Source organism: Neoarthrinium moseri, assembly GCF_022829205.1.
Source record: "Neoarthrinium moseri strain CBS 164.80 chromosome Unknown scaffold110_Wmoseri_CBS_16480, whole genome shotgun sequence".
Classification (NCBI taxonomy): Eukaryota; Fungi; Ascomycota; class Sordariomycetes; order Amphisphaeriales; family Apiosporaceae; genus Neoarthrinium; species Neoarthrinium moseri.
Genome location: NW_026055224.1, coordinates 20677 through 28654, shown reverse-complemented (window position 1 = coordinate 28654; position 7978 = coordinate 20677). Strand labels below are relative to the sequence as shown.

At 53.8% G+C, this 7978-nt stretch overlaps 1 protein-coding gene across 1 annotated transcript; it reads left to right on the top strand.

Moving 5' to 3' along the window:
* Positions 1–2326: 2326 nt before the first annotated feature.
* JN550_013295 (uncharacterized protein) lies at positions 2327–7672 on the top strand (the record flags this gene model as incomplete). The annotated part of the gene is made up of 1 exon (XM_049311866.1): positions 2327–7672. One exon carries the CDS (start codon positions 2327–2329, stop codon positions 7670–7672), a length of 5346 nt encoding a protein of 1781 aa, XP_049164733.1.
* Between the last annotated feature and the right edge of the window lie 306 nt (positions 7673–7978).

The following is a 7978-nucleotide window of genomic DNA, read 5'->3' as shown; positions in this document are numbered from 1 at the left end:
GCAGGTGTAGAAAGAGGGACCATCACGTTGAAGACGTGTGCTCAACCGCTAGGTGTTTTTCTGTCTTGCAGCAAGCATCCCATTTGTAGTCAAGTGGATTCGCGTATGCTGATGGCACCAAAACGTTGGCAAAGGATCCAGGATGTCTGCATGTATATATCACGACGGCGTCTGCGTTCCCAGTGAAGGGCACGCCGATGCATCATATAAGGCTGGGCCAAACCGGCAACGACGTTACGACGCAGCGCTTCACGAGAAATAGGGGGTTTTCGAGTTCCGGTCGCACCATTCAAAGAATAGATGAAACCCAAGGCCATCACATCCGTTGGCCTACCACAACGTCCGCAACATCCAAATAGCATGGATGGCTGCTTCTGTCGCGACTGGCGACTCATGATAGTCCTGTGTCAGCTCATGTTTTCACTATCCCTGGTCCTTGAACTACCTAGGTAATCATAGATACACATCATTCGCGGTGCCGTAGGAGAAAGAACGCAACAGCATTGCCCACTCATCAGCCCACTGTAAACAGGTGTCCATCGGCATGGGACACGCTATGGACAAGCGCGATGCATGGCCGTGCGAAATAGTCCTTGGTTGGTCGCCGAGGCAGCAGAAGCACGGCAGCGCAGCGGAAACGTCCAGCAAATATGATAGCTGGGCGGTGCGAATTGTTCTCCCCAAATAGAATGGAAAAGTTCGCTCTGACCGTCTCTGTCTGGGTCTGATTCCGGTACCCCCTTATGTCCTGTTTCCCTTGGTCTACGGGCGCAGGCTTGTTCGCCAGCAATCTATGCACGAGTTACCCAGACAGTGTTTCTTCTATCACCTAGATTCTGCACTGCAGGACCACGTCGAGGGCGAGAAGCCAAGATTCCTGCAAGGGGGACGCGTGCTGAGTCTTTGCATGACCAGGTTGGGTACCATTTAAAATCTTGATCCATGTAGTTGGTAAAGGGCCTCGATCACGCAACGCATGTTTCACGCACGCTGCCCAGAATTCCCAGCTGGCCGGGAGGGCACGATGTCGCCAGCCAACCTAGCAAAAGGCAAACGTAACGTGTTTGCAGACGAGAACGGTCGAGTGCCGAGATCGGAAATTCAGAAGCCGGACACAACCCCGGGCGCCTCGGCACATTATCTTATCTGATCCGAGTGACCCCATCTCCTGGCCGCCCTAGAGCTTCGTATCACCAATCATATCCCGGCCTCCCTCCAGATGTGACCCTGGGAAAACTCCACCGCGTAATGATCCATGAGGACGAAAATTTTCACAGGTTAATTAGTCTGTTCGCTTCTTTGCTACCACGAGGCAAAGCGTACGCCATTCGTCGCTCAAGGAAACCTTCGATCCCAGCTACTAACGCGAGCTGTGGGGGTCATGCAACTCCGCTTACTGTTGGCTGTCTGCTATGAATGCAAAGGCATTATATCCTTCCAGAAGACCCGAACAGGTAACCAGCTCATCCAGCAACCTTCTTCCATATGTGATCACACGCTTCAAAGTGGCACGCCATTTTGTCGGACCAACTCATGAACCGTCGGCTCTTTTGACCTTGATGGCAACGCCGCTGCCCGTGATCACCATGGATGGCCAGGCTTGGCTTCATGCCATGCGCTGGAGAATGTGACCTTCTCGTTTCCCCGACTTTCGCCGTAGCACCCACAAATTCGCTCAGAGACCCTGAGGACCCGGAGCTTCTAAGCATGGTAAAGCCTCGCTGGCGAGGTCCGTCTAATGACGCATCGCGCCGGCTCCACGGCGCAGAAGCGAGGGAATCGCGGCTTGGCCCCGAGGCCGTCTTTCCCCCTTTGGTTATCAGATCCGCTTAAAGTTATCTGATCCGAGCCCGTTGGCACCCCTGGACATGCATCTGCCACCAGCACGTTCCAAACGCCCTGCCCATGTTTTCCCACTGCATTGCGTAGTTAGCAGCTTAGCATGCATGTACCCAAGTACCACTGCGACTGTATGTACTATGCAACAATGGACCTCTCGGAGACGATGGTTGGACGGGGCCACTTCGCTCGCAGTGGCCCCCGGTTGATCGCCTCAGAAGAGTGCCGCTGTCGGCAGGGCCCAGGCCAGGGCGATGATGGCAAATTTCCCCCGTCGCTTTCGCAGGCATCGTTGAATGTAGTTGGATAATAGTACTGTTGATCCGCAAAGTTGCAGGATTCCACATCCAGGTGCAGTGTTTCCCATCGTTTCTGGTCCTCCTTGAAGTACAGGCCGTCTCTTTCTGTGTCTCCCTCTCTTGCGCAGGTTGACAGGAAAGAAGGCTATATCCGAGTGGAGAAACGCTGCATCCCAAGAAATACCTCGATGTCCCAAGAGTCCCCGTCGTCCAAGGTAGGTCTGTCTTGCAAGGCGCAAGACGACCATGCCGGCGACAATGACTCTGTCCACTCGGGAGACGATGGCGTGCACACACCCAACTCAACACCGCCGACCGAATTACACGAGACTGCCTTGACTGCGAAGGGCTTGGGACAGATATGGCGTTGGAACTCGCCAGTCCCTCCGACGTTGACGACATGTATGCATGAGCTGGTTACACAACAGGCCAGGAAGAATCCAGGTCGCCCAGCTGTAGAATCATGGGACGGCAACTTCACCTACCACGAGGTCGATGAATACTCGAATCGTCTCGCGGCGCGCCTGCAGGCGACCGGTGTCGGCATTGGCGGCAACGTCCCAGTTCTTTTTGAAAAATCAAGATGGACCTGTATTGCCGTATTGGCTATAATGAAGGCAGGAGGTACATTTGCCTTGATGGATCCGAGCCAACCGGAAGGACGATTGCGCACCATTGTTGAACAGACTGGCGCAAGGCATATCGTGACCTCGAAGACCCAGGAGCTCCTCGGTCGCAGAGCTGCCCCGAACGCCGCCCTAATTGTCGTCGCGGAAGACTGCTTCGACTCAAAGGATGGCTCACCTGATGCCACGCAGTTTCCACCAGTACCCCCGGAGACCAATCTTTATATCCAGTTCACTTCGGGTAGTACTGGTAGACCGAAGGGATGTTTGGTCACCCATGGAAACTATACCAGCGGCGCAGTGCCACGCGCAGACCTCGTAGGGTATAGGGAGCATTCACGTGTTCTCGATTTCGCGTCCTATGCATTCGACGTCTGCATTGACTGCATGCTGTGCACGCTTGCCAATGGCGGTTGCCTCTGCATCCCGACCGAAGCAGACCGGGTCAACGACCTTAGCGGTGCCATACGAAAGATGAATGTCAACATGGCGCACATGACACCTTCGGTTGCCCGTGTCTTGGAACCTGATATCATCCCCTCTTTGGAGGTTTTAGGGCTGGGTGGCGAAGCGATATCGAATGGAGATGCACTGAAATGGAGCCAGACAACTCAAGTTGTGAACGCCTACGGGCCATCGGAGTGCACTGTCGGCTGCACTATCAACAACCAGGTTGGCCGAGACGGAAAGAAGCAGATTACCATCGGAAAGGGGTGTGGTGGATCAATCTGGATCGTCGACCCGACCGATCACAACCATCTTGTACCACTGGGTGCTGTTGGGGAACTTCTCGTTGAGGGAGCCATTGTTGGTCCTGGCTACCTCGGGGATGCAGAGAAGACATCGGCCGTCTTCATCAACGATCCCGAATTTCTGGTGGCTGGATGCAACGAGTACCCTGGACGCCGTGGTAGATTATACAAGACAGGCGATTTGGTGAAATACGACACGGACGGATCCATTATCTTCGTCGGTCGTGGCGATCAGCAAGTCAAGCTAAGAGGCCAGCGCATCGAGCTGGCAGAGATCGAGCATCACATGCGCGATAAGTTACCCTCCGAGACCCGAGTTGCCGCTGAAGTCATCAAACCTGGCAGCGCTTCTGGCGAACCAATGCTCGTGGCGTTCGTATCAGACAAGGCGGGACTCGTGTCAGGAGTGGACAGTCTTCTTGGATCCTTTTCCCCCGAAGTTTTGGCCTGTCTCGCGGACATGAACAAAAACCTGTCAGAGTACCTACCAATATACATGCTGCCAGCGGCGTATATACCGTTGCATACCATGCCACTGCTGGTCTCGGCGAAAACGGACCGCAAGCAGCTACGCGAGATAGGCACATCGATGAACAGAAGAGACATCGCTGCTTTCGCAGCTGCATTGGTGCAGAGGAGAGAACCGTCGAGCGATGTGGAGTGTCGTCTGGCCGACGTATGGGGTGAGGTACTGGGTCCAGATGGCGATTTCAGTGCAACTGATAACTTCTTTTCTGTGGGCGGTGACTCTTTGAGGGCAATGCGCTTAGTCGCTGCTGCTCGGCGCCGTGACATTTCTTTGTCAGTGGCCGCCATCTTTGCCAACCCGGTGCTCGAGGATATGGCTCTGATGGCTCAGCCCACTTCTTCAGTAGCGGATCTCGCCGTAGCTACTTTCTCCCTTCTCAACAAGACATGGCCGGAAGACACAGCGAGAGAAGGTACAGCGGTACTCTGCGGCCTGAGTCCGGATCTTGTCGAGGATGTTTACCCATGCACTCCGCTACAGGAAGCTTTGATGGCCCTCTCAGCAAAGGTGACAGAGGCATATGTTGCCCAGAGAGTCGTGCAGATGCGAGATCTTGACACTGCAAAGAGACTTGCAGACGCTTTCCAAACTGCAGCCAAGGACTGCCCGATCCTGCGAACAAGGATTGTGCAAATACCAGGACAAGGCTTGATGCAAGTAGTGGTCAGGGATGACTTTGCATGTCCAATTTTTGAAGGTTTAGGCTTGACCGAACTCCTGGCAAAGGATAGGGATGATCCGGTGGAATTGGGTAAGCCACTTGTGCGATATGCAATTGTTACAGACGAAGCACAGACTGGCAAGACTCACTTTGTCCTTACCATGCACCATGCGCTGTACGACGGCTGGTCCATGCCCCTGGTCGTCGAGCGAGTCAATAGAGCTTACCAAGGGCTTTCGACTGAGCGACCGGCAAACTTTAAGAACTTCATTAAATACCTCTGTGAGATGGACCGCGAAGAGTCGCAAAAGTACTGGAGAGAACGCTTGGAGGGTGCAGATGGTGAACAGTTCCCGACATTACCGTACCCTGGATACCAGCAGCAGGCTGACTCTCTGCTCGAACACTACGTCTCGCTCGGGAGGCGGGCTGGTGGCACGACTATAGCAACCGCAATACGAGGCGCATGGGCACTTCTTGTAGCGTCCTACATGGCGTCGAATGATGTTGTGTTCGGAGAGACCTTGACTGGTCGCAACGCTCCGATTCCCGGAGTTGAGCAGATTGAAGGGCCGATGATTGCGACAATCCCAGTGCGGGTGACCGTAAACACTGAATTAACTGTTTCCGAGTACTTGCAGGATGTCCACAATCAGTCAGTGTTGGGAATTCCCCACGAACATTTCGGCCTGCAGCATATTCGTCGTCTCAGCCCCGATGCGAGAGAAGCGTGCGAGCTCCGAACTGGCTTCGTATTGCACCCTAGCACCGAAGAGGACGGGGCCGGGCCATCAGAAGATCAACCTGCGAACGGTTTCGTCCCAGCTGGCGATGAAGAAGCAGCCCAAGAAGCCCTCAAGTTCAACACCTACGCGCTCATGCTTGTGTGCTCGCTTGACCCCAAAGGGTTCCTGATCATGGCTAGTTTCGATTCACAGACGGTGTCAAGCCCTCAGATGCAGAAGATGCTCTCGCAGCTTGGGCGGCTGACCCAACAGTTCTGTGAGAATCCCAACCAGCGCCTGGCCGAGTTGAACTTGCTTGATGCAACTGAAATGGCCGAGTTGCATCGACTGAGTCGGCTCAGTGCCGCCAGTGCTACTTGCCGCTCGTTGTTCTCGAGTGACGTCGAGGTGACAGATGCCTGGATCGTCGACCCATCCGATACTGAACGACTTTCTCCTGTTGGGGCCCTCGGCGAGCTTGTTGTGCACTGCCTGGGCAGCTCGACCTTCGAGACGATCGAATGCCCTAAGTGGTTGCCAGACACGCTCGTCGGAAAGGTGTATCGAACGCGGAAGCTTGCCAGATATAGTCCGGTGGGGTCGATCATTCTAGTGGATAAGTCAACCGAGAAGAAGGAACCGAAAGCCACGACGAAACGTTCTACCAAGATTTCCGTGTCCTCGACCAAGCAGCAAGGACTACGTTGTGCGTGGAGCCGTATCTTGGGCATTCCCGAAGACGAGATCGGCCTCGATGATAGCTTCTTCTTGCTGGGTGGCGACTCAATCGGCGCAATGAAGCTGGTGTCGGAAACCCGACTGGAAGGGTTCGAGCTCACCGTCAAAGAAATATTTAAGCATCGAACGCTTTATGAAATGGCAAATATTCTCAAAGAGGCTCGAAGCGTGACGCAGGAAAAGGTTGAAGCGGCCCCAAAGCCGTTCTCCCTGATGAAATTCGATGATTTCCATCAGTTCCTCGACATCCAGCGGTCACTCGCTAGGCCCGAATGGGTCATCAAGGACATCTACCCCACGAGACCACTCCAAGAAGTTGCAGTATACGGGACTGTAAAAATGCCACGGTACTCCGCACGATATGAGCTTTTCCACCTGGATGGGGAGGTAGACCGCGAGCGTCTCCTGAAGAGTTGCCAGGAACTTGTTGCTAGCAATGAGATACTTCGCACGGTCTTTGTTGAGAGCAACGGGCGATGTCTTGGTGTTGTTCTTGATTCGCTGACCGTCACCATTGATGAGTACAACATTGAGGGAGATATCAAATCTTTCGCGCACAAGCTGTGCGGGATGGATGTCCACACCAAGATGCCATTGGGCTCGGCATTCGTCAAATTCATGCTTGCCCGCGGGGAGTCGGGTAAGAGCTGTCTCATCATCAGAATATCGCACGCCCAGTATGACGAAATCTGCCTAGTTACGCTTCTCCGTCAACTCGGTGCTCTGTATGATGGACTGCCCACGAAGAATAATTCGCCTTTTTCGGCTTTCGTGTACCACACGGTAAACAGGAGCATACCACAGAGCATCCCGTATTGGAGGGAGCTCCTGAAGGGCTCGGAAATGTCTATTCTTCGCTCCGATCTGCCGCTGAGCTCCCGAATACCGGGTGATGTTACACGGACAGTCAGCATTGCTGCCCGCCTAAGGGATGTCACAGTCGCGACCCTCCCCACTGCAGCTTGGGCGATTTGTCTCGCGCGACGGCTGAACCGGCGCGATGTAGTTTTTGGCGAAGTGGTCAGCGGTCGAAACACTGACCTGCCCAACGTCGACTCTGTTATGGGCCCGACTTGGCAATACGTCCCCGTCCGCGTCAAGTTCGAGCAAGACTGGACTGGCCTCGATCTGCTCAACTATGTCCAGCACCAGCACATCGCCAGTGCTCAACATGAGGGTATGGGCCTGCGTGAGATCGTGCCGCAGTGCACTGACTGGCCCGCAACTGTCGACTGGTTCGACACCGTCGTCCACCAGGACGTGTATCACGTCGAGGAGATGAAGTTTGGCAAGGCGAGCTGTACGATGGAAACAGTTTACCCGCATTGGGAACCATTGAGAGAGTGGAAGATCCAGGCATTTGTGAAGGGTGACGAGCTGATGTTCGAGGTCGTCACGTTCGCCGACTGGCTACCTATGGCCCGAGAGCTGCTGGACGAGCTTGAGGAGATCATGGACATGCTGGTGCGCACACCGAAGAACCCTTTACCATGGAAGTTGTAGCGCTTGAGATATTGAGGTTGGGAAGGGAATAATGGTTTTTATGTGTACATGTTTCAGCTGTAAGTGGTGCCCAAGTTATAAATATTAGATTTCTCTTGTGCACTTGGAGTTACGTAATTAGAACACTATATAAAGCCTACATTTGTCGCTGTCTTTAAATAATATAACCCTAATGCGATCAGCAGACCTGGAGAATTACGTGCACGACCGTATAGAGATAGGCACGAGGATAGTTTCTACACGAGATCATATTTTGGTGCCGCATGGCTGCTATTGAGTAGTGTCGAAGCATCTTTGTTTGAATAC